Below are 26165 nucleotides of genomic sequence, written 5' to 3' on the forward strand. Positions count from 1 at the left end.
GGGGCACTATTCCTCCCACTGACACCAATGATGGGGCACTATTCCTCCCACTGACACCATCAATGGGGCATTATTCCTCCCACTGACACCAACGATGGGGCACTATTCCTCCCACTGACACCAACGATGTAATTTAATTTTACTTCCACTGATAATCAAGCTTATGGCATTGTTTACTCCCACTGATACCAGGGCATGTCTACTCCCACTGGCCACAGTTCGGTCCCCCTAAAGTTTGAAGGGCAGTAAACTGGCCCTTTTGAGACCTCTGCATTAAGGTATGCAAGATATCACTTAAGGCATGCTAAATGGTATGCAATATTATTAAAAGGAAAGCCACTTTAGCATGCCTGAAAGGGTCATTCATTTCTTAGCATGTATGCAAAAAAAAAAATATATCTGATGCTGAGCCCACTTTAAAGCTGAACTCCGGGCAAAAAAAGTTTACTCTTGCAGTTGGCCGCTTCCCTACTGCAAATGTTTTGCTTAGGTGGTGATGAATAAGGTGATATGCTTACCTTGTTCCTCCCTTCCCTGGCAGCCAGCGCTCTCCTCTACTGTCTGGTGCTCCCTGACTGTGGGCGGGTCTTTGGAGTCCTCTGCAGGTCCTGCATCGTACAGGATGACATCAGAGAGCTGCGACCAGTTGGGCAGCGAAGGGAAGAGGCTTCCAGGGAGAGGAAGGAGCCTGCATGAGTGAGGAATAAGTATATCAACGTATTCATCGTCCGCTAGTCAAAATGAGCAGTTAACCTTAGAGCAGGAATGCAGACTCATTGCAAAGGGTAAATCATTTTTTCCCCAGAGTTCAGCTTTAATAAGACACACCCCTGAGGTACAGGTAACACCAATGGCTGGCCTATGCTAGACCAATCATAAGTTCTGGCCCCTCCCACCTATGAGCACACAAACCCCTGCGGGTCTTACTTGAAGTGAATGTTGTATTTAGATCAGGATCTTCTGCCTCCTGCCCTGACTCTCCTCTGCTGACTCTTGCAGGTTCCTGCTTCTATGGAGCGCCGTTCTTATTATGTACCCCACCAGCCTGGCAGTCATTGCACTGACATTCTCCAACTACGTCCTCCAGCCTGTGTTCCCGGACTGTATACCGCCGTATGACGCCACCAGGACCCTCTCATTGGTCTGTCTGTGTAAGTTTCACAGGTACATAGCTATAAGTTGGGGGGTAGAAAAGAAAGAGCTCCATTCTAACTGCTGATAGGCCATTGAAGAGATTCTACAGTCTAAGGGTTGGTCACATACAGTATATTGAAAGCTAAAAGATAGGGCCCATTTAAAACTTCCAGTCTACACAACAGACATTACATGAGTAGTCAAGTCTCAGAGCCCCTGAGGCCTAATGGTGACCTCCAGAGTTAATGACAACCGACATCCTTCAGTGTAGAGTGGGTTACAGGGCATGGTGGGTGTAATGCGAGATGAACAGGTGGGCGCCAGACACTTTTTGAATGCAAAGAGATTTATTGTATCTTAAACAGAACTGTGGGAGAGATTATTAGGGCCAGGACACCCCTAGGTAGATGCAATGTTAATTTGCAGACTCTGAGACTTCTATAGGTAGACAGCTATACAGATGAAGACCTCCAGCCGGACACCACTTCTGTATAGGTAGGACCGCTGTCCCCTATGGCAACAATCTTGTAGCTGTTACTAATGGTAAAAGTATTCAACTTTCTGCATGAACAGTTCTCTTTACCCCAAACTCACTCACTGTGGGTCTTCACTCAACGAGCTCCCAGTCTCTCTCACTAGACTTCAGATCCACTGCCACTGGATCCCCTGAGCTCTTTCACTGTAGCACTCAGTATCTTTCTCAAGCCTCACCCCCACTCACAGATACTCCTCAAGCTTCACCCCTGCTGACATGTTAGGTCCCTGGCTTGGCACTCCACAAGCATCATCTCTGCTGTCCCGCTGGGTCCCTGACTTGGCACTTGCTGAAGCTTTCCCACTTCTTCACCGTCCCCGGTTGGCGAGAAGTCTGCTCTGGTACTGGCCTCAGCTCACTCGCTGTGGTCTCCGGTAGCGAGGTGGATGGTCCCTTTGTGGCGACAGCTTCCCCTCTACCTCCAACCACAACTGGTTCCCGGCCGACGGAACCGTTACTTTTGGTTGAACTACAAGCCTGTGGTCCCAACCCTTCACTACTTCTGGGTAGGCGCTCAGGTAGCCGACCAGATGTCCCCGGGATAGGCCTTAGGTTTCTGGCCTAGCAGCCTGGGGCAATATGACACACGTCCACCCAGACAGCCGTCCAGGTGGCACAGAACCCCGATCACCTGACTCCACTCAAATAAATAGGCTCTCCCAGCAGGTCAAGGGACCCAAGAAAATCCCTGCCCATTGTCTGGGATACCCCATTCATTCCTAATCTGCCCTTGTCTTATCTAATGCCACCAGATACCCGGCCATCTAGTGACAGAGGAGAGAAGTGCAGCAATTCCAGAATTAGGGTGAAATCAATTGACCTCCTATCAATTGGCCAAGGCAACTATCATTTGGCAAATAAATGTAATAGCAGCCCTGCCTAAAGATCAGGGTGCTACATATGTGTTGCGGTACTGTTCATTTTACATTGCAGTGCTTCACATTACAAAAAAAGGGTCACAGACACATCCTATGGCAGCACGTTCATTTCAGTATCCTGCCTTAAGGTGACTGTAAATGATCAAAAACTACATTTAAAGGGCCCTCTAGGTACTGCCTCAGAAAGTGCAATTGTAAATTAACCCTGTGTATTGCTCTCAAAATAAAAAGGAGGGGGAGAAAAATAGGATGGGAGCTCTCGGTAAGTACGGAATCTATCTGACTCAATTAAAAAACCTGATTATGCTCAACCATCCCAAATGAATACATATAAACACAACCCACTGTACATATATGGAAAAAGGCAAATCTTATTAGTATCAAAATACATGAAGAAAACCATCATAAAATCGGTATCATTAAAGCATAGCATTCATACAGTTAAACACCATGTCCACCTCTCATAAACGTGTAGATTTGACCATAAGTATAGCAAATTGAGGATCTATGGCATTTGAGAAATTATTATGGCTTCACCCTTTGGCTCTTGTCGCCTCCACGGAGAGATACGTAAAGTTATATATATGTATACACAGAAACCAAGGTATTGGCTAGTACTCCTGGAAAGGGCTATTCATCCCCGCACAGAGGTTGAGCCTCTGAAGCAGCCGGCGAAACCGGTCAGGCTACTCCATAGTCCGACTCTTGATTTTGACTATATATATATATATATATATATATATATATATATATATATAAATTAAAAATCTCAATTCGTAAACTGCTCTTACATTTAAATGCTAGATAAAAGTCCATAGAGGCCATCCAAGTGCTTTTGAAAGTGCTCAGTGCTTGCATATAAAGTGCTCCAGTGCTCAAAATGCTGCTCAAACAGTGAGGCATCTTACCAGACAGGATTGATCTCAAGAAATAGAGATCACTTGCGCTTTGTTTCCCAAATGAGAACCGATGCTCTCACTCTCCAATCCCAGAGGATGCCTATTATGGGGAAACGCATCGGGCGGAGCTAGAGCTGTGACTTCATCAGGCACGGGGGCGCACCTGACAATCCCGCGGCCAAAGTGTGGATCATAAGCATTTGGATGGACTCTATGAACATTTATCTAGAATTTTAAGAGCAGTTTATGATTTGAAATTTTTAATTTATCTATATTTTTTTCACCATATTAATTAAGAGTGTATTTCTTTAATTATGCACAGGATCTGAAATATATTTCATGGTTGTTCACTTTCTTGAGATAGCATTTGTCTAAATTGTTTAGTATGAGTATCTGTGACATTGTGTATTTTTAAAGAGACAGCGTACTTTTCTTTGTAATAATATACATATTTATACACCCCAATAATTATAAAAGTCACATTGTGTAGAATCCGGTGTTGTCCCTCCTTAGGAATGTATTCTTATCGTTCCTGGGACGAAAGGTCATTTAATTAAACTTATGCCATAGTGTTAGCCCATGCCCACCATCCAGAAAGTGTCCCCCAAACCTGAACAGTCTCTTTTTACTTGCAGTGCTGCTGACGTGGGTGAACAGCACCAGTGTCCGGTGGGCCACGAGGATTCAGGACATCTTCACAGCTGGGAAGCTCTTGGCCTTGGGTCTCATCATAGTTGTCGGCTTCATGCAAATATTTAACGGTGCGCATTGTTTCATTGTTGTTTCAGAATACAAAATAATAGTAATTAAAAAAAAAAATCAGCTCTCTTAAAATTATATCATGCAAAATGTATTTAACAGCGTCACAAAATTCCAACTTAAGAAACTTGTGGTGGAAGCTGCCGTTCCTCTCCTAGGCCATTGGAAGCTGGGCTGGTTGCAGATCTGGGAGCTAACAACCACATATTTCCTCCAGAGGGCACTGAGCTTGCTTCCAATGTCCAAGGCTTGTACACATGTCAATAACATGAGAGTTTTTTTTTTTTATATGGCAGCAGACGTTTCAATGTTGAGTCCCCGTGGAGGACTTTATGTGCCAGGTTCAGCATCCAATCATGAAGGCCATAGGCTCCTAGGTAACATACATTGCCCACAGGTTCTACAGTCATGTAATTAACTCTCAATTCAATTGTTAAAAATAATATCTGGTGATCCTACCATGAAGGTCCTTGTTCAGGCATCTCTTGTTATGAGGTGACAACCTTCTGCTCCTGTCTCCTAATTGTACTCCTGCGTTGCCACCCTGTCATAGTGCCTTCCAATGGAGACATCAAGTGGACTTTTCAACACATTATACAGGCATGGTCCACCATTGTCACCTTCGGGAAACCCACCCTGAGAAATGCCATGCAGCCATTGGTAGAGTGCATGTAGACATAAAGTGGCTGCAAAGAGGCTGCAGAAGACCAGCAGAACTGAGATGTATGAAGAGTTAAAAAAAGGCAAAAACATTATATTAAATGGCAATGGCTTATGATGCACAGTGCACACAGAAAACCTAATGTCACCCAATTAGGGTTTATCTCTACTTTATCACTTCAGTATTTACTTACTGAAACATCAATTTTGGGTGGACTGATCCTTTAAATACATGAATAAAAAGCTGCTACAGGAAAAAACTGACATGCATTATTGAGGCTGATATCATTTTTTTTTTTGTTTGTTTTTTCTTAACAGGTAACTATGAAGAGTTAAAACCTAGCAATGCATTCAATTTTTGGATGACCCCCACGGTGGGGCAGTTGGCGCTGGCCTTCTTGCAAGGCTCATTTGCATTCAGCGGCTGGAACTTTCTGAATTATGTCACAGAAGAGCTGGTCGATCCCAGGAGGTACTTGTAGCCTAATCCTTATTGGGTTCTAGAGGGAGGAGATTCACAGAGTGGACCTTCTTGAGAATCTATTGATCACTTCAATCTATTGATTGTTTCCGGTGAAGGCTCCTGTTAATACCACATCATACAAAGACATTGTAGACCATTGTGTTCTTCCAACCTTGTGGTAACAGTTTGGGAAAGATCCTTTTCTGCTTCCCCATGACTTAGCATCAAGCCAGCTCCATAAAGATATGGTGTGGCCAGTTTCGTGTGGAGAAACTCAAGTGTGCTGCGCCTCAACCCCACTGATCACCTTTAGGATGAGTTGGAACACCAATTGTGATCCAGGTCTTCTCATCCAATATCAATACCTGACCCCACAAATGGGCAAAAATTTCCACAGACACCCTCCAAAATCTTATGGAAAGTCTTCCCTGAAGTGTGTCATAGCAATTCTATATTAATGGCCATGGGGGAACTCCAAATTGATAGACATGGGTGAAATTCCATATTAATTGTCATTGGGGGAACATCTTACTCATGGCTATGGAGGAGAACTACATATTAATGGACATGGGAGCAGGGGGACTTTATAATAATGCCCATGAGAGAACTCCATATTAACGGCCATGGGGGAGAACTGCCTGGGGGAACTCCTTTTTAATGGCCATGGTGGAGAACTCCATATTAATGGCCATAGGGGGAACTCCATATTAATGGCCATGGGGGAGAATTCCATATTAATGGCCATAGTGGAGACCTCCATATTAATAGCCATGGGAGCAGGGGGACTTCATAATAATGCCTATGGGATAATTCTATATTAATGGCCATGGGGGAGATCTCCATATTAATGGCCATGGGGGGGGACTCCATATTAATGGCCATGGGGGGAACTCCATATTAATGGCCATGGGAGCAGGGGGACTTCATGATAATGGCCATGGGGGAACTCCATATTAATGGCAATGGGGGAATGCCATATTAATGGCCATGGGAGCAGTGGGACTTCATAACAATGCCCATGGGGGAAAGCCATATGAATTGCCATGATGGAGAACTCCATATTAATGGCCATGGTGGAGAACTCCATATTAATGGCCATGGTGGAGAACTCCATATTAATGGCCATGGGGTAGAACTCCATATTAATGGCCATGGGGTAGAACTCCATATTAATGGCCATGGGGTAGAACTCCATATTATTGACCATGGAGAGAACTCCATATTAATGCTCATGGTGGAGAACTCCATATTAATGGCCATGGGAGAGAACTCCATATTAATGGCCATGGGAGCCAGGGGACTTTATAATATTGCCCATGGGGAAACACCATATTAATGGCCAAGGGGAGAACTCCATATTAATGGCCATGGGAGCAGGGGGACTTCATAATAATGCCCATGAGGGAACTCCAAATTAACGGCCATGGGGGAAAACTCCTCATTAATGGCCAAGGGGAAAACTCCATATCAATGGCCATGGGAGCAGGAAGACTTCATACTAATGCCCATTAAGTAATGCCAACTTAATGGCCATGGGAAGAGGGGGGGGGCTCCATATTAATGGGTATGGTTTTGGAATAGAATATCCAGCAAGCTCATAGTGGTGTGATGGTCAGGTGTCCACAAACTGTTGGCAAAATAATATATTTTGGGTTAAACATGTCAAGGGCCACTGAGCTCCACTAAAACTAAAGCTGGGTCCCCTTCTTGTCTCACTTCCACACGTCTTGTATTTTGCTATTTATTTGGGGTTTTTTTGTGCTTTTACTGAACAATCCGTTCTTTAAAAATGTATTATTGATTATCCCATACACACTAACAAAGAAGAATCCATTGACATTATGAAAGCAATTTCAGTCCAGGAGAGGAGCCTGTACAACTGTGCAAGACTGAAGGGAAGGCGGGGGGGGGTCAGCTTGCAGGGCTGGGGTCCTGGGTTTAGATTGTGAGCCTTGATGACTCTCTAAGCACTATACACATTGTTTCTGTCTTCCAGGAATCTACCTCGTGCCATATTTATCTCCATTCCTCTGGTCACCTTCGTCTACACATTCACCAACATCGCTTACTTCACGGCTATGACGCCGGAGGAGCTCATGTCATCCAATGCCGTTGCTGTTGTAAGTAACCCCCCCCCCATCTATCCTCCCCCAGTCAGGAACCGATCATAGTGGGCCTCCTTTATCAAAGCACCAGTAGCTAGAACTGTCTGTGCTACCCTTAACAACCTCCCGGTATACAAAAAGAAAAGGAAACCAGAAGGGTCCCAAAGCAATTTTTCAAAGAGCAACTGGCAATTGAGTACAAAGGTTATAAAAAGTATTTTATTACGAAATTCACATTACACTAATCAAAAAATAGAACATACCTCCACCATAATACCTAAAATTAGACAACGTTGTCTAGAAACTCAGATGGCCACCACATTCCCACATACACCCCTCTGAATGTGGTGGCCATCTGAGTTTCTAGACAACGTTGTCTAATTTTAGGTATTATGGTGGAGGTATGTTCTATTTTTTGATTAGTGTAATGTGAATTTTCGTAATAAATACTTTTTATAACCTTTGTACTCGATTGCCGGTTCCTCTTTGAAGAATTGCTTTGGGACCCTTCTGGTTTCCTTTTCTTTTTGTATGCATAGTCAATTCAGAGGAACACTCCTCAGACTTTCCATCTAGGACTGCTTGGTGGTGAAGGCATTGTGGGAGGTGCCTTGAGGAATTACTACTGAAATTTGTCCTCTTGGCCCCAATTACCAATTAATAGAGGTTGAGCTTTTGTGTCATTTTTATCCTCCTTTCTTTCTAATGTAACCTCCCGGTATAGCGTGGGAGGATGTGGGAATGAACTATTGATTTGTGCCCACAAGGAGATGGGAAGAGCAGAACGTGCAGAAATGGGGTGGTTTCTTTCCGATTTATGGCGCTTTGTTGTTGGGTGTGTGTGTATTGGTTTGGTGCATATTGGTAGAGGTTGACACCACCCTGCAGAGTCTGCCGTTCTGCGCCATGTGCAACCCCCCCAGAGATTGCTCATTAGGTTATACAGTAAATGAGCATCACGTGAAAACCCGCCTGTTTTTCCCCCTCTTCTAAGCCATCCAAATATTGCCCCCAGAGCCTGAAACATGTTAAGATTACAGCTCTGAGCGATGTAGTACAGCCCACTTGCAGTACACTTTCACCTTCATTTTTAAGGAAGTTATTCTAAAGCTGATAACGCTAATATAACAGCATTCTAGCAACTTGCAATGCTTATAAAATGCTACTGCTTTCTTAGACATACGTAGGTACAGTGAGCCAATTAAAGCCCAAATGAACTGTCAGTTGAAAGCAGCTAAATAAAAGTCCAGATGCATCAAAACAAAATGTGTGCAAAGTATGTTAAATTATACTTATATAGAAAGCAGCCACAGCCTGAGTAGAAAAGCCTGTCCCCTGCCATCATGCTGCAGAGAAAGGCCCTTGCTCTCTGGAAGCAGTGGTCACTCTGCAGGAGTCTGGTGTGCCTCCTGCTGAGTCAGACTTATAACTCTGCAATCGGCAAAGCTCATGCTCTCTGATTGGAGAGTTCTAGCTGTGACTCAGCAAGTGGGGGATCTTTGCAGGGAGACCACTGCTTCCCCACAGAGAGTGTAGGTCCTTCTCTGCAGGGACAGGCTTGAGGCTGCTTTCTAAAGAAAACTGTAAGATTGTGCACAGCTTTTTGTTTTCGTTCACATGGAATGGATTTAGCCGATTTAAAAGTAAAGTTCAGCTGGTAGCTCTGCGCTCTGCTGGTAATGGGGACAGTTAACGAAGATTTAGGTAAGTGATATCTACACAATGGTGGTCAGATCAGTCAATAATGAGTTTAGTTGGGTTATTGCGCTGCACGTCCTGCTCTTTGCCTGATTGATTACAGGGTCCATCTGCCCAAAAGTGATATTCTAGTTGGCCGGAGTCAGCCCCAACTTCTGATTCTTCTCCTGCCTACCCAGAGTATTGGGTGACACCCACCTTTAGGTGTTCCTGTTATATTGTTTAAAATATAAAATTATCAAAAAATCCATCACACGGACGGTGGGAACCCCTCATACAGGGCACAGCAGGGGTACAAGACCCAGGAACTCAGCACAGGGATGGTGGGAACCCCTCATAATGGGCACAGCAGGTGTACAGACCTGGGAACTCAGCACAGGGATGGTGGGAACCCCTCATAATGGGCACAGCAGGGGTACAGACCCAGGAACTCAGCACAGGGATGGTAGGAACCCCTCATAATGGGCACAGCAGGTGTACAGACCCCGAAACTCAGCACAGGAATGGTGGGGACCCTCATAATGGGCACAGCGGGTGTACAGACCCAGGAACTCAGCACAGGAATGGTGGAGACCCTCATAATGGGCACAGCAGGTGTACAGACCCAGGAACTCAGCACAGGAATGGTGGGGACCTTCATAATGGGCACAGCAGGTGTACAGACCCAGGAACTCAGCACAGGAATGGTGGGGACCCTCATAATGGGCACAGCGGGTGTACAGACCCAGGAACTCAGCACAGGAATGGTGGAGACCCTCATAATGGGCACAGCAGGTGTACAGACCCAGGAACTCAGCACAGGAATGGTGGAGACCCTCATAATGGGCACAGCAGGTGTACAGACCTGGGAACTCAGCACAGGGATGGTGGGGACCCTCATAATGGGCACAGCAGGTGTACAGACCCCGAAACTCAGCACAGGGATGGTGGGGACCTTCATAATGGGCACAGCAGGTGTACAGACCCAGGAACTCAGCACATTAATGGTGGAGACCCTCATAATGGGCACAGCAGGTGTACAGACCTGGGAACTCAGCACAGGGATGGTGGGGACCCTCATAATGGGCACAGCAGGTGTACAGACCCAGGAACTCAGCACAGGGATGGTGGGGACCCTCATAATGGGCACAGCAGGTGTACAGACCCAGGAACTCAGCACAGGAATGGTGGGGACCTTCATAATGGGCACAGCAGGTGTACAGACCTGGGAACTCAGCACAGGGATGGTGGGAACCCCTCATAATGGGCACAGCAGGTGTACAGACCCAGGAACTCAGCACAGGAATGGTGGGAACCCCTCATAATGGGCACAGCAGGTGTACAGATCTCACTGATAGAGAGAAGAAACTCTCCAGCATCCAGCAAACACTGAATATCAGTTTTGGGCGGAGTGGCCCTTTAGACGCTGTAAGTGGGGCCCCCCTGGATAAGCAGGCCCCTGTGTGAGCTGTGTGCATTGTGTCTTTCTGCCAATATCTCAGCCTCTCCTCCTTCTGTTGCTTTAGACGTTTGGTGAAAAGCTTCTGGGCTATTTTTCCTGGATCATGCCAGTTTCAGTGGCACTGTCCACATTCGGAGGGATTAACGGATACCTCTTTACCTCATCCAGGTTCGAGGGAGTATGATCTAACCTTGTAGATGTAGCCTCTAACTCCCGACCAATCAATGGACTCTAACGATCATAACCGCTTCTGTTGTTGATTTCAGAGACGCAAATTGCTCTTTTCACACACACATCACAATCAGGCGGGGCTGTGTGTGTGTGACCAATCAAAACCTTCATTAGACAATCCCTTCCCCCAACCATAAACACACATATATACATATGGAGTACGATGAGGCCTTTAAGGGTCAGACAATGTTTTTATTGCTGTCTGCACCTTCCTGTCCTGGAGGACATACATTCCCACATTTTATGTGCAGGTGTCACAGGAACAGGAAGTGCATAAAAATCTTCCTAAAGGGGTCACGGTGAGAAATAACTTCATGACAGAAATGTTAACTTTTCCTGCTCTACGCAAAACTATTAGGACCCATTCACACATATATGTTATGGCAACACGCATTTGCACATGTATGGTAATGCACCGATCACATATATGTAATGCAGCCCAATTCATAACAAACCACAACACATACACCAATGTGCAAAAGTTTTAGGCAGGTTTAAAGTAAAAATGCTTTCATAAAAATATATTTTAATTGTTTATTTTTTGTCAATTTACAAAATGCAATGTGAGCAAACAGAAGAAAAATCGAAATCAAATCAATATTTGGTGTGACCACCCTTTGGCTTTAAACGAGCATCAAAACCTAAGGCTCATACACACGATAGGACTTTTTGACAACAAACATGCAAATTAGCTGTTTTAAGGCAACATCCTAGCGTGTGTACGCTCCATCGGACAAACTTTTTCGGTTTTCATCAGACAAATGTTGGCTGTGCAAACAGACAAACTTTTCGGCAACAAAAGTCCTATGGTGCAAAGTCCTATCGTGTGTACACAAGTCCATAGGACTTTAGTCCAAAGTACAAACACGCATGTTCTGAACCAATGCAAAAGATCAGACAACAATAGAGAAGTTAACCAAAGGGTGGTGGTAAAGAGCTGAAAAACCACGTGATTTGGTGAAAGTTGACTGAAAAAGTCCTGCCGTGTGTATGCCTAATTAGTTTACGGCCAACGCCCTTTATACAAAAATCCATGGGAAAGTTTGTACAAAGTCCGATCGTGTGTATGAGGCTTTACACTTGCACACTTTGTACACTTGTACAAAGTCAGGGATTTTGTAGGATTAGAGTCAGGTGTATGATTAACCAATTATACCAAGCAGGTGCTTATGATCATCAATTTCATATGTATGTTAAAACAGTTATTTTGAGAAACAGCTGTGTAGGAGGCTTAAAACTGGGTGAGGAACAGCCAAACTCTGCTACTAAGGTGAGGTTGAGGAAGACAATTTAATGTGACAGGTCACACATCATGGCAAGACTGAGCACAGCAACAAGACACAATGTAGTTATACTGAATCAGCAAGGTCTCTCCCAGGCAAAGATTTCAAAGCAGACTGGGGGTTCAGGATGTGCTGTTCAAGCTCTTTTAAAGAAACACAAAGAAACGGGCAACGTTGAGGACCATGGACACAGTGGACACAGCCGATGAAAGACACATCATGCTTACTTCCAGTGGTGACTCTTCCATTAGGGGCGCCCGAGCGCCGCCCCCTCTATCCACGGTGGCCTATTCATGCTCTATCCACAGCCGTCACCCCCTATTCATGTGTCTGGCCCCTTTCAGGATGCCAGGCGCATGAATTACAGCGGCAGGGGTGTTTTTTTGTAACATCTGATTAGAGCTCTAATAGGCTTCAAAATAGGATGGGCTCACGGCGCAGAGCATTGCACTACGAGCCCACCCAGTTGTTACAACAGTGAACGAATATTCGCTATTCTAACACTAATCCTCAATCTGGTCAATCAGAAGCAGGTCTGAGAGTCCCAATTGGCCGCTGAGGAGGAGGGAGGAAACGGAAGCCACCGCAATGCCCCTGGAGAGCAGGGGAAGCCACCGCTGCTTGCCACCCCCACAAAAAAAATACCACCGGCCACCACTGCTTACTTCCCTTCCACATCGGAAGATGTCTAGCAGTGCCATCAGCACAGAACTGGTGGAAACCAATGGAACCCAGGTACACTCATCTACTGTCAGGAGAAGTCTGGTGGAAACCAGTGGGACCCAGGTACACCCATCTACTGTCCAGAGAAGTCAGTTGGAAACCAATTGAACCCAAGTACACCCATCTACTGTCCGGAGAATTCTGGTGGAAACCAATGGAACCCAGGTACACCCATCCACTGTCCAGAAATGTCTGGTGGAAACCAGTGGGACCCAAGTATACCCATCTACTGTCTGGAGAAGTCTGGTGGAAATCAGTGGGACCCAGGTACACCCATCTACTGTCCAGAGAAGTCTGGTGGAAATCAGTGGGACCCAGGTATACCCATTTACTGTCCAGAGAAGTCTGGTGGAAATCAGTGGGACCCAGGTACACCCATCTACTGTCTATAGAAGTCTGGTGGAAATCAGTGGGACCCAGGTACACCCATCTACTGTCTAGAGAAGTCTGGTGGAAATCAGTGGGACCCAGGTACACCCATCTACTGTCCAGAGAAGTCTGGTGGAAATCAGTGGGACCCAGGTACACCCATCTACTGTTCAGAGAAGTCTGGTGGAAATCAGTGGGACCCAGGTACACCCATCTACTGTCCGGAGAAGTCTGGTGGAAACCAGTGGGACCCAGGTACACCCATCTACTGTCCGGAGAAGTCTGGTGGAAATCAGTGGGACCCAGGTACACCCATCTACTGTTCAGAGAAGTCTGGCCAGAAGTGGTCTTAATGGAGGAAATGCAGCCAAAAAGCCACCATACCTCCAACCTTAAACAAGGCTAAGCAACTTAACTATGCATGAAAACATAAGAACTGGGGTGCAGAAAAATGGTAGCAGGTGCTCTGGACTGATGAGTCAAAATGTGAAATATTTGGCTGTAACAGGAGGCAGTTTGTTGGTAAAGGGCTCTAGAGTGGTACAATAATGAGTGTCTGCAGGCAACTGTGAAGCATGGTGGAGGTTCTTGTAAGTTTGGGGCTGCATTTCTGCAAATTGAGTTGGAGATTTGGTCAGGATCAATGGTGTCCTCAATGCTGAAAAATACAGGCAGATACTTATCCATCATGCTATACCATCAGGGAGGCATATGATTGGCCACAAATGTATTCAGCAGCAGTACAACCACCCCAAACATACAGCCAATGTCATTAAGAACTACCTTCAGAATAAAGAAGAACAAGGAGTCCTGTAAGTGATGGTTTGGCTCCCGCAGAGCCCTGATCTCATCATCATGGAGTCTCTCTGGGATTACATGAAGAGACAGAAGGATTTGAAGCACCTGACATCCACAGAAGATTTGTACTTAGTTCTCCAGGATATTTGTAACAACCTACCTCCCGGGTTCCTTAAAAAAACTGTGTGCAAGTCTACCTAGAAGAGTTTGTGTTCTGTTCTGAAGGCAAAGGGTGGTCACACCAAATATTGATTTGATTTGGATTTCTCTTCTGTTCATTTACTTTCCATTTTGTTAATTGATAAAAATAAACTCATAACATTTCTATTTCTGAAAGCTTTCTTCAATTACAGCATTAGCATCACATCTGCCTGAAACATTTGTACTGTGTGTGTATATATATCTATATATAATTGTTGGCACCCTTTATTTGCGCTGTATATGGTATCCTATGATGTTGGCTACGCAGTACCGTCATTCACTTTCTCGATTTCTTTTGCTCGTCAGCCCCATCTAGTGGCCATAATGCATTTTTTTCTTGAAATACTTTTATCAGGAAAATACTACATTATGGCCACCAGATGGAGCTGAGGATCATAGGATAATAAACATATTAGACATATTACAGGGAATATTTGTCACGGCTGTGCTAACGTTGACACATCTGCATAGCATTTTGTTTTTAAAATAGACCCCTTGGCGTGCTTTTGTATTTCTTCCAGATCTGTGCAGTAATCCAGGGTGAGACTTTACCTCTGGGAAGAAGCTTCCTGCAATAAAGATCAGTCTGTTAACACCGCACACATTCATCGATGGGTAGCTGAGGTTTCTGTGCTGGGAGCGTGCAATAAGCTGTAATAGTCATCTCCCAGTCTCTAGTAACGATTGGATGGAAGGACCGGCTGCTGATCATGTGACCACTGTGACAGCCAATCAGAGAGGTCACGTGCTTGGCTAGTCCTTCCTATACTCTGGGTGTAAAGTCCCTGTTAAAGGAATGCCGGGGCTGGGCAGGAAGGGGTTAAAGGGCACCTTCACACTCTTTGGTGAATTTTTTTTTTTTTTTTGTAAGGTGGAAGGGAGGGGAAAATTTAGCAGACAGCAATAAAAACCTGGCAAAGGTTTTAACCCTATCTCACTCCATCAAAAATTGTGCTGCCTTAAAAAAAAACAGAGTACACGCCTACAAGTGCGCACCTTAGCGGCAACAGTGATTACTTCTGATGCCAAAAGCGAGCAAAACTGAAAGAAGTCCCGGGGAAGGGCCTTATACACACAGGCTGCATGAAACGCTTCCATTAAAGGGAACCTGTTATAACCTTAAACCGGAACGCCAAGCAGATCTAAAAGACACACAATTTAATGAATCTGCCCAGCTACACGCCCCTATATACCGCGTATACTGTACATTTGTGTGCAAGACCCCTGAATGTATTAAGCAGTGTGAGTATCTGAAGATCTGATATGAACTATTTTGCAGTCCCTGTAAAGCAGAGCTCAGACTGGGAGAGGGAGAAGCAGCACAAGAAGCCAGTGAGCTGAAGTGCTAAGAAGCATGCTGATAGGAGGAGAAAGCAGAGTGACAGAGATGAGCTCATCACTTGGAGTATACATAGATGCTGAGGGGGTATAATTCACAATGTACTGTACATCCTCTACATGTTTCGTGCTAAAAGCTGCTTCTTCAGGAGAATGTTGTATATATAGTACCCTGTATCCCTGAAAATAAGACCTAGCGTGATTGTCAGTGATGGCTGCAATATAAGCCCTACCCCTCAAAAAAGCCCTACCCTGTTTCCCCGAAATTAAGCCCTACCCTGAAAATAAGACCTACAAGGACTTTAACTAGGGCTTATTTGGGGGGTAGGGCTTATACTGCAGCCATCACCGACAATCACGCCAGATCTTATTTTCGGGGAAACAGGGTATCATCTACAACAGGGGTAGGCAACCTGGGGCCCTCCAGCTGTTGCAGAACTTCAAGTCCCATCATGCATGTTCCATAATTGTAACTGCTAGCCTTGCAATGCCTCATGGGAAATGTAGTTCCACAACAGCTGGAGGGCCCCAGGTTACCTACCCCTGATCTACAACAAAGCAAAAATGTAATGCTACCAATGCATCAATAGTAAACCCTCGATAGTCGCATGAAAGTCACACCTGGCTGTTATACATCTGAGTGTTGTGCAACAGTTTTCCATTATCACTGGTCAAAGCCAAAGTTGCATCCAAGTTGCGCCCATCCAAAGTTGCGTCAAAGTTGCAGTCACACAAGTGTGAATGGAGCTTTAGGGGGGGCACACTAAAAAAAACTGACAGAGGTCTAACCCACTCCATCCAAAAGTAAAAAAAAAGTGTTGCTTATGTTAAGATGAAATTTACTTTATTTCCTTATTTTGCATAAGCGCATGAAAAGGCAACCAAGCTTAAACTTCACTACAAAACGCGAGTGCAAATTCTGTAGCAAATTTGGCGCATGCAACAAATGCCTGTGTGTATAGGAGCTTGCCGCGGGGGTGGGCATGGGAACTAAATATGGGAAGTCTAAACTCTCCACCTGGAGTCGTGGTGGGATATAATCGGCCAATCAATGGCTGAGCTCGCTGGCTCCCACCAAAAGCTGACATTCAGTTCTGGGTGGACTGACCCCTGACCATCGCTGATTCACGTGTTCCTTCATTCTACAGGTTGTGCTTCTCTGGAGCTCGCGAAGGCCACCTGCCCAGCTTATTGGCCATGATCCATTTTAAATATTGCACCCCGGTGCCGGCTCTGCTCGTGTGTGTAAGTAGCAGATGGGAATCTTTCCCATTCTCAGAACATCTCAATACATGTGTTAGAATTGCTACAATGTATCTTTTGCAATTGTTTTCCTGTACTGCCCTCTGCTGGCAAAAAGGAATAAAGACAACACCGACATTTCTGAAAAATATAACAATTTGGGGTTCAATTTATTTTATTTAAAAATATATATAAAGTTACCAATTTGGAAACTTGTTTTGCACTCATTGAGCTGCTAAGGTGAAATTTTCTTGAAAAAGATCATTTTAGTGGATGTTTATTCAGGGTAGTTTGGTTTACTTAATTTAGGGTTCTTTGATCTTCTTATGACGGCCATACACACTTCAGTTTTATTATCCAATCGCATACCTCCCAACATTTTGAGATGGGAATGAGGAACACCTATGTAGGCATAGGACACGCCCCCTGCCACACCCCTTAAAGGAGAATTAACCCCCCAAAAAATTAAATCCATGAGGACTTTTACCACTACTATTCCTTTATTTTGGCTTTTAACATTGACAAATGCAGCAATTTAGAATTTGGATGAAAAGTTTAGCACTGGGAAACACTTTTTGAAAGATAAAAAGTGCATTTTATATTCAACTATATATATCAGACCAAAATGAGGGACAAATGAGTAGGAAAGAGGGACAGAGGGACATTGCTCCAAATCAGGGACAGTCCCTCCAAATCAGGGACAGTTGGGAGCTATGCAATCGATATGAGATGAAAATGATCGGATCAGAAACCGGTTGAGTAGCCATAACTTCCCTTCCCTTCTGATTGTTTTAGGGCTCACTTAGGTTGGGGAAGAAAAGCATTGCAGCTGCAGCATGTGTACACCCCTGGCCATTGCCTCTGCAGGGGGGGGGGGGGCATTAAAAATGTGGCTCAGCCTTGGGGTCTTACTGCCCCCTAACTGCTCCCTCTTTAGCTGCAGAGGCAATGGCCAGGGGCGTACACATGGTGCAGCCACAATGGTTTAGATATTACACCCCCTGTTGTAAGTGAAGGGGTCCATACAGCAACTGCCCCACATCCACGTGCTATGCAGGCAATTCCGGTGCGCTAGTGAAGGGCTCAAGAGGTTGAAGCAGGCAGCACTTTCTCACTGCCTATCAAATACTCTCTGAAAAGCGATCCCGAATGCAGATAACTCTTCAAAGAGCACAGCTGGTGTGAACAAGGTCTTACGCTCAAACTAGATAGGATTCTATCAAACTGAGTCAATTGGCCAGGGTGGAAAATGATTGATTGTCTTGCATTGATCGGCAGCACTGAGATGATTCAGTTACAGAGATAAGTAACTTCCATCTATCAATGGAATTCCACTTCCAGCTATGTGGCATATCGATTGATTGTGTTGTGTTGTTGACTATCAATCAGTTATTCCTATGAGGATGGAGAAGATATTGATCATTTATCGAAGCGTCTATGGCCACCATCCTGACAGTCTGTACAATTTGATATCTGTGCCTCCCTGCTGTAAGATTATTGGTAGTCAGTGGGAGGTGTGGTCTATGCTGTGCCCGCCCTGATATAAGATCATTGGTAACCAGTGGGATGGGTGTTGTATCTGTGCCCGCCCTGTGCCCGCCCTGATGTAAGATCATTGGTAGTTAGTTAGAGGAGTGTTGTGTTTGTGCCCACACTGCTGTAAGATTATTGGGCATCAGAGGGGGGCATGTTGATTCTATGCCTGCCCTGATATAAGATTATTGGTAGCCAGTGGGGTGGGTGTTGTGTCTGTGCCCATCCTGATATAAGATTATTGGTAGCCAGTGGGATGGGTGTTGTGTCTGTGCCCGCCCTGATATAAGATCATTGGTAGTCAGTGGGATGGGTGTTGTGTCTGTGCCCGCCCTGATATAAGATCATTGGTAGTCAGTGGGATGGGTGTTGTGTCTGTGCCCGCCCTGATATAAGATTATTGGTAGCCAGTGGGATGGGTGTTGTGTCTGTGCCCGCCCTGATATAAGATCATTGGTAGTCAGTGGGATGGGTGTTTTGTCTGTGCCCGCCCTGATATAAGATTATTGGTAACCAGTGGGATGGGTGTTGTGTCTGTGCCCGCCCTGATATAAGATTATTGGTAGCCAGTGGGATGGATGTTGTGTCTGTGCCCGCCCTGATATAAGATCATTGGTAGTCAGTGGGATGGGTGTTGTGTCTGTGCCCTCCCTGATATAAGATCATTGGTAGTCAGTGGGATGGATGTTGTGTCTGTGCCCGCCCTGATGTAAGATCATTGGTAGTCAGTGGGATGGGTGTTGTGTCTGTGCCCTCCCTGATATAAGATCATTGGTAGCCAGTGGGATGGGTGTTGTGTCTGTGCCTGCCCTGATATAAGATCATTGGTAGCCAGTGGGATGGGTGTTGTGTCTGTGCCCGCCCTGATATAAGATCATTGGTAGTCAGTGGGATGGGTGTTGTGTCTGTGCCCGCCCTGATATAAGATCATTGGTAGCCAGTGGGATGGGTGTTGTGTCTGTGCCCGCCCTGATATAAGAACATTGTTAGTCATTTAGAGCAGTGTTTCTCAACTTCAGTCCTCAAGGCGCACCAACAGGTCATGTTTTCAGGATTTCCACTATTTTGCACAGGTGATTTGATCAGTTTCACTGCCTTAGTAATTACCACAGCTGTTTCATCTGAGGGAAATCCTGAAAACATGACCTGTTGGTGTGCCTTGAGGACTGGAGTTGAGAAACACTGAGTTAGAGGCTTGTTGTGTCTGTGCCCGCCCTGATGTAAGATTATTGGTAGTCAGTGGGAGGCATGTGCTGTGTCTGCCCACCCCTAACTATTCCATCATCACGACTAAAAAATGAAATATGAATGAGGATGGGGATTATTTTTGGCCCCGTTTCGGCCATGTTTAACTATGCCATGCCAAAGAGAAGGAGTGCCCATAAAAAGCTCCCAGCTGCTTGAATTCTCGCACATGTATGCGGCTTTTGGATCTGTTCATACCCCATAGACAGAGAAGGGCTCTGGTTTCTCCTGAGGTCAGTTTATATAAAATGTAGGCATATTCATCTCATAACAGAACAGTAATTCCGATTTTTTTTTTTCCCAGTGCGGGACGACGATTATCATCATGCTGGTTGGGGATACGTACACCTTGATAAACTATGTGTCCTTCATTAACTACCTCTGTTACGGAGTAACAATTATGGGGCTGATTGTCCTTCGCTACAAGAAGCCCAACATGTTCCGTCCTATTAAGGTAAGCTTTGTGCAGCTAAGGAATTATTTGGGTGATCGCTAAAACATGAATATAGAAGATTGTAAAAATACTGGTGGTAGGATCCCAGAGCACCGGGTTACCGGCATGGGTCGGCTTGGTGTTGTTGGTGTAGAATGAAGTGTGTATGCAGCAGATAAGAGGTTAATATCAAGGGATGAGTTTAGGTGGTTAGGTTAGTTTTAGGCTTACTTTAAAGGTAGGGATTGGATAGATGCATCTTGGCCCTCTGTCCCGGTAATGCTGTGTCCTGGGCCATGTCCCGGTAATGCTGTGTCCTGGGCCATGCCCTGGTAATGCTGTGTCTCAGGCCATGTCCCGGTAATGCTGTGTCCTGGGTCATGTCCCGGTAATGCTGTGTCCTGAGCCATGTCCCGGTAATGCTGTGTCCTGAGCCATGTCCCGGTAATGCTGTGTCATGGGCCATGTCCCGGTAATCCTGTGTCCTGGGCCATGTCCCGGTAATGCTGTGTCATGGGCCATGTCCCGGTAATGCTGTGTCCTGGGCCATGTCCCGGTAATGCTGTGTCCTGGGCCATGTCCCAGTAATGCTGTGTCCTGGGCCATGTCCCAGTAATGCTGTGTCCTGGGCCATGTCCCAGTAATGCTGTGTCCTGGGCCATGTCCCGGTAATGCTGTGTCTCGGGCCATGTCCCGGTAATGCTGTGTCCTGGGCCCTATCCTTCGGTAATGCTGTGTCCTGGGCCATGTCCTGGTAATGCTTTGTCCTGGGCCCTATCCCCTGGTAATGCTGTGTCCTGGGTCATGTCCCGGTAATGCTTTGTCCTGGTCCATGTCCCGGTAATACTGCGTCTCAGGCCATGTCCCGGTAATGCTGTGTACAGTATTTGCTCAACAGTGTCAAGCTCAATACAGGCCACATTAGCATTATGGTTGCCCTCAAAGGTTGTATCTGTAAAACTAGATGTCCACCCCCCCCACTTACATGAGATGTCAAGACCCCCCCACCATCAGAAGTCAAGAGTCCCCCACCCAGAAGTCAAGAGTCCCCTTATATCACAGTGCACAGTGCTGGGAAGAAGCTGGGGGCAGAGCTGGGAAACAGAAAGTGCCGGGTCTGAGATGAGAGGGTGCTGCAGCTGCACAGCGAGGCGCAGGATCTATAGGAGGAGTTCTGTCCTCCTCTCTTCTATCAACTGCTAAATGGGGGGGACAGAGACAAGCCTCTCCGTGGCTGCACAGAGAAGTGCAGGGTCTGGTGGAGGAGTTCTCTCCTCCTCTCTTCTACCAACTGCTGAGACAAGGTAAGGATGGAGACGAGGTAGGTGCCGCAGCTGCAGGAGACGGACACATGAAATTATGAAATGACCTGGCGGGTCTTGTGTTTGATACATGCGATGTACAGGATGGGGGGGGGGGGGGCAAATTATTAATGTGTATGTAAACCATAACAATGAATGTCTCTTATTTGCTCCCTTTTGGTCTGTTAAATATAACATTGAAAGCATTCTCTTATATCTGTTTGATAAGTGCAAAAATACCTGTTGATCCTGCCAGAAATCCATTGAGATTCCTGTGCTATCTGCTTGTGAACTACAGAACACCACTTCGCTCTGTTATGTTATGCTGATAAGTAGAGGGGGTGTTGTTTTGTATTCCCAACACATTTCCTGTCCTAAGGTGACAACGATGCTCCAGATACATTACATTGACAGAGTGTTGTCACCCGAGGACAGGAAGTGTGTTACTGTCAGGATCACCAGCGAGTAAAAATAATGGGGAAAATATTTGCCAATCCGTGTCACTTTTTGTTTATTATTTCAGGTGAATCTGCTGATTCCAATCACCTACCTGCTGTTCTGGGCCTTCCTGCTAATATTCAGCTTTTACTCTGAGCCCATCGTGTGCGGCGTTGGGCTGATCATCATTCTTACGGGAGTGCCGGTGTTTTTCTTGGGGGTCTACTGGAAGAATAAACCAAAGTGTATAGATAGATTTATTGGTGAGTATGCTCCGGTGGGCAGAGTGAAATGCGTTGGGAGGGGCGTGGCCTGGCGGGGTCCAGGCTGAGACTGCCATTCATTATCACACAGCAGGCTTTGACTTGATGTGCGGCTCCCGGGACACCTATCATTCTTTAGATTTGTTGGTGGTCTCAACCTCGTCCATCTTTGCCTTGTCCATACTTGTAGTTGCTATTCACGTTAGTGGTTCCTCCCCATAACTACTATTAAGTCTCCACACCCCTTGACTTCAAAGTGCTGATGGGGCTCCTCAAGCTACAACACCAGCTTTTTCCACATTTGTCCTTAGCTACAGGTATGCCCCAAAAATAAACCTTAAAGCGGAGTTCCACCTAAAATTGGAACCTCCGCTTATTTACTCCCCCCCCCCTCCGGTGCCACATTTGGCACCTTTGAGGAGGGAGGAGGGAACGGGGACCTGTTTTTGACAGGTACCCTTCACCACTTCCGGGAGACGGCGCTGCGGCCCCTCGGAAGTTGGCCCCCCCTCCTCTTCCTCCGCCACCGGGCCAAATAGGAAGTGCAGTGTGCTTCACACATGTGCAGTAGGGAACCAGTTGTGGAGCCAAAAGGCGTCACGACCGGTTTCCCTTAGTGGAGATGGCGGCGGCAACACCCGACAGCCGATCCGAAAATCGGCTGGGGTGCCGACATCTTGAGATCCCTGGAAGGTAAGTGTCCAAAGATTAAAAGTCAGCAGCTAAAGTATGTGTAGCTGCTGACTTTTCATTTTTTTTTTATTTTCTCCAGGCGGAACTTCTCTTTAAAGTGTTACTAAACCCACAACAGTAAAATCAGTCTGTATATGCAGTAAAGCATGCTTGTTATACTCACTGTGGAACCTAAGGGGTTAATCCTCTGCATCGTGTAAAAGGCTGCTTGATCCTGTCTTCTCTGATTCCCCCCCCCCCCTCTTCTTCCACTGACTCCAATATATTTCCTTATATTTACAGAGCCAGGGGACAGGCTGCACATGCTCAGTTCGGTGTGCATTGCTAGAGTAGGGTTGCCACATCATTCCTTTAATCCAGGACACATATGAATTACACGGGTTCTGAGGCTGATTTAATGCAGATAAGGCACCAAGTGAGTTTAACTGCTTCAGCCCCGGAAGAAATGACCCCCTTCCTGACCAGAGCACTTTTTGCGATTCGGCACTGTGTCGCTTTAACTGACAATTGTGCGGTCATGCGACGTGGCTCCCAAACAAAATTGACGTCACTTTTTTTTTCCACAAATAGAGCTTTCTTTTGGTGGAATTTGATCACCTCTGCGGTTTTTATTTTTTGCGCTATAAACAAAAGAAAGTGACAATTTTGAAAAAAAGACGCTTTATTTTTTTACTTTTTGCTATAATAAATATCCCCAAAAAATCATTAAAAAAACATTTTTTTTCCTCAGTTTAGGCCGATACATATTCTTCTACGTATTTTTGGTAAAAAAAAAATCGCAATAAGCGATTATTGATTGGCTTGCGCAAAAGTTATAGCATTTACAAAATAGGGGTTAGGTTTATGGCATTTTTATTAATAATTATTTTTTTTTTACTAGTAATGGCGGCGATCAGCGATTGTTATTGTGACTGCTACATTATGGCGGACACATCGGACATTTTTGACACATTTTTGGGACAATTGTCATTTATACAGCAATCAGTGCTATAAAAATGCACTGATTCCTGTGTAAATGACACTGGCAGTAAAGGGGTTAACCACTAGGGGGCGGGGAAATCAGTACTAGGGAGTGTTTTCTAACTGTGGGGGGGATGGGCTAGCTGTGACACGTCACTGATCTCTGCTCCCGATGACAGGGAGCAGAGATCAGTGACACTGTCACTAGGCAGAACGGGGAGATGCTTGTTTACATCAGCATCTCCCCATTCGTCTTCTCCGTGAGGCGATCACGGGTATCCCTGCGGCGATCGAGTCTGCGGGACCCGCGATCCGACTCACGGAGCTCCCGGCTGGCGCGCACGCAATGGCACGGCGGGGAATTCAAATGGGTCTTACAGGTACGCCCATTTGCCCAGTCGTGCCATTCTGCCGACGTACATTGGTGTGCGCCGGTCGGGAAGTGGTTAATTACCACCTTAATCAGCCACAGAACCTGTGTAATTAATGTGTATCCTGGATTAAAGGGATGATGTGGCAACCCTATGTTAGAGAGTTTTTTTTTTTTTCTTGGGAGGGTGCATGTGATCAGCACAGGGCCAATCAGCACTGGCCAGACAGAGGGTCAGGGGTCCTGCAGTCTCATAGGACAATCGTGGGGGAATAAAAACTCCTCCTACAAGCTTTAACCAGACACTGATAGAAGTCACAAGACTGCTATATACTGCTGATGAGAAAAGGTATTTAGCAGTTTATATTTACTAAAATAATTGAATTTCCATGTTCTGTGTACTGTGGGAGATCAGATATAGTGAATGCAGGGTCCTGGGTTTAGTAACACTTTAATAGCAGGAGAGATCAGATTACAGGGACTGATAAATGAAGGAAGGGACAAACCCCTCAAAACGCGTCAACCAACTTTGAGCACTTGCCCTCGCATGGGCTTGTCTAATTTTTAATGTATATTTTGTAACCTAGTTTTTATGAATACGTAGTATCTTTTTTGTATTTATCTACTTTGTATAAGAATAAACTGCATTATCTCGATTCAAGCGTCAGATCACGCGCCTTTCACCCCTTTCTTTCACTCGGAGAGCAGCTACACCATGGCTGTTGTCGGCGCTTTATCATTCGCCTCAGACTTGTTCCGCCCCAAGTTTACATTCGCTTTAAAACTTTTCATTTTTCCATTTAATGAATCCAGTTCTCCTTCTTCGTTTCAGAAAATATCACTTACTGTGGACAGAAGGTTTGCTATGTGGTGTACCCTCAGCCCTCCCTCCCTGAGGATGACTTAATCGCTTGCAATGACGCCGTAGTGAACGAGAAGGAGAAGACCCTCAAAATGCAATAAGCTGCTCCCTCCCCCTCCACCACCCCACCCCTCCCCCCACCTGGGACTTGCATTTTGTTTACAGGCGCGTTTGCGGAGAGAAAATGTACTTGAACACCTAGCAACATAGAGAAAATATCGCAGGAGATAAAAAAAAAAAAAATGCGACTGCAGGAGACGAGGCGTCGAACGGCGAACTCTTTGGATTGGACAGCAGGACTACAAGCGGGGAGCCATTTTTTATATCATAATTTGATCATATTAACCCCTTCTGTGCCTGGGGTGACCTCCACCATGACCCCGGGAATGAATGCTGCGCCGCTGCAGTGGACTGAACTACGATGTATTCTAACTTAAAGCATTTTCGGCCTTCCTGTTGTATAAATCGAACTGGCCTTTATTTTTTTTCTCTATTAAAGCCTCATTTTCAACCACCTGAGATGTGCTGCGTGTAAGGCTGTCAGGGGACTCGCTAAAGCAGGGGCTGACCTTAAAAACATGGAAGAATCCAAGGATCACTGGGGGGGGGGGGGGGCACATTTTAAAGGGGGTATGGTCAGCGATGGTGGGGTGATAGGATAAATCATGCATTTGTTGTCAGTGTTTCCCCGCAAGTAAAACTTTCCTTATATTTCTGGTCAACGGGGAGCCCCAGCAACATCAATTCTTACATAGGTGGTCAGTGCTGCTTATCATTATAGTATTAGCAAGTACCCCCAGTGCCACCAACATATCCCCAGAGTGCCACCATGTCATCCCAGTGCCACAATTTTATGTCCCTTCCATGCCATCAATATGTCCCCCGCAATGCCACCATGTCACTACAGTGCCACTAATATGTCCCCCCAATGCCACCCCACTTCAACCAATAGATCCCTTTAGTACCACTATGTTATCCATTGCCACCATTATGTCCCCTTTCAGTGCCACCATATCAGCCCAGTGCCACCTATATGTCCCCGAAATACCACCATATCACCCCGGTGCCACTATTATGTTCCCCCAGTGCCACCATACTGCGATCAATATGTCCCCCCAATGCCACCATGTCACTACAGTGCCACCAATGTGTTCTCCCAATCCCACAATGTTACTTTAGTGCCACCAATATGTCCCTCCAATGCCACCATGTCACCCCAGTGCCACCATTATGTTCCCCCTGTGCCATCATGTCACCCCACTGCAACTAATATATTTTCTTAGTGCCACCATGTCACCCCATTGCCATCA

General features: G+C 45.7%; 1 protein-coding gene across 2 annotated transcripts in view; it reads left to right on the forward strand.

The window, feature by feature from the left end:
* SLC7A10 (solute carrier family 7 member 10) overlaps positions 1–25369 on the forward strand; it is a 143597-nt gene extending 118228 nt beyond the window's left edge. For both annotated transcript variants that reach the window (XM_073605781.1, XM_073605780.1), the window contains exons 3-11: positions 1000–1151; positions 4082–4207; positions 5184–5337; positions 7325–7448; positions 10637–10740; positions 16664–16760; positions 19840–19989; positions 21793–21970; positions 24826–25369. In XM_073605781.1, coding sequence (XP_073461882.1) covers positions 1000–1151; positions 4082–4207; positions 5184–5337; positions 7325–7448; positions 10637–10740; positions 16664–16760; positions 19840–19989; positions 21793–21970; positions 24826–24956 — 1216 coding nt within the window. In that variant the 3' untranslated portion in view covers positions 24957–25369. The remainder of the gene's footprint in view (positions 1–999; positions 1152–4081; positions 4208–5183; positions 5338–7324; positions 7449–10636; positions 10741–16663; positions 16761–19839; positions 19990–21792; positions 21971–24825) is intronic.
* The last annotated feature ends 796 nt before the right edge of the window (positions 25370–26165 follow it).

The sequence above is a fragment of the Aquarana catesbeiana genome, linkage group LG11, assembly GCF_042186555.1.
Source record: "Aquarana catesbeiana isolate 2022-GZ linkage group LG11, ASM4218655v1, whole genome shotgun sequence".
Lineage (NCBI taxonomy): Eukaryota > Metazoa > Chordata > Amphibia > Anura > Ranidae > Aquarana > Aquarana catesbeiana.